Source organism: Chrysochloris asiatica, unplaced genomic scaffold, assembly GCF_000296735.1.
Source record: "Chrysochloris asiatica unplaced genomic scaffold, ChrAsi1.0 scaffold00077, whole genome shotgun sequence".
Taxonomy (NCBI): Eukaryota; Metazoa; Chordata; class Mammalia; order Afrosoricida; family Chrysochloridae; genus Chrysochloris; species Chrysochloris asiatica.
Window position 1 is genome coordinate 3786611 of NW_006408595.1, and position 1196 is coordinate 3787806.

A 1196-nucleotide genomic window follows, 5' to 3' on the forward strand; every position below is an offset into this window, starting at 1 on the left:
GTACAAAGGGACCATCAGCTGGCACACAGGGACCATCAGTTGGTACAAAGGGACCATCAGCTGGTACAAAGGGACCATCAGCTGGTACACAGGGACCATCAGCTAGTACAATGGGACCATCAGAGGGTACACAGGGACCATCAGCTGGTACACGTGGACTATCAGCTAGTACAAAGGGCCCATCGGAGGGTACACAGGGCCCATCAGCTGGTACAAATGGACCATCAGCTAGTACAAAGGGACCTTCAGAGCGTACAAAGGAACCTTCAGAGGGTACAAAGGGACCATCAGCTGGCACACAGGGACCATCAGCTGGCACACAGGGACCATCAGTTGGTACAAAGGGACCATCAGCTGGTACACAGGGACCATCAGCTCGTACAATGGGACCATTAGAGGGTACACAGGGACCATCAGCTGGTACAAGTGGACCATCAGCTAGTACAAAGGGACCATCAGCTGGCACACAGGGACCATCAGAGGGTACACTTGGACCATCAGCTGGTACAAAGGGACCATCACCTGGCACACAGGGACCATCAGCTGGAACAAAGTGGCCATCAGCAGGCACACAGGGACCATCAGTTGCTACACAGGACCCATCAGAGGGTACACAGGGCCCATCAGAGGGTACACAGGGCCCATCAGAGGGTACAAATGGACCATCAGCTAGTACAAAGGGACCTTCAGAGGATACAAAGGGACCATCAGCTGGCACACAGGGACCATCAGAGGGTACACAGGGACCATCAGTTAGTACAAAGGGACCATCAGCTAGTACAAAGGAACCATCAGCTGGTACACAGGGACCATCAGCTAGTACAATGGGACCATCAGAGGGTACACAGGGACCATCAGCTAGTACAATGGGACCATCAGAGGGTACACAGGGACCATCAGCTGGTACAAAGGGACCATCAGCTGGAACAGAGGGACCATCAGTTGGTACACAAGGACCATCAGAGGTTACACAGGGACCATCAGCTGGTACAAATGGACCATCAGAGGGTACACAGGGACCATCAGCTAGTACAATGGGACCATCAGAGGGTACAAAGGGACCATCAGCTAGCACACAGGGACCATCAGTTGGTACACAGGGACCAACACATGGTACACTGGGGCCATCAGCTGGTACAAATGGACCATCAGCTGGTACAAAGACACCATCAGAGGGTACACAGGGACCATCAGCT

General features: G+C 53.3%; 1 protein-coding gene across 1 annotated transcript in view; it reads left to right on the top strand.

Moving 5' to 3' along the window:
• LOC102838839 (mucin-19-like) overlaps nucleotides 1-1196 on the top strand; it is a 121367-nt gene that overhangs the window by 81714 nt on the left and 38457 nt on the right. Inside the window, exon 42 of the mRNA XM_006865345.1 lies at nucleotides 9-1088. Within this exon, the coding sequence (XP_006865407.1) occupies nucleotides 9-1088 (1080 nt within the window). The remainder of the gene's footprint in view (nucleotides 1-8; nucleotides 1089-1196) is intronic.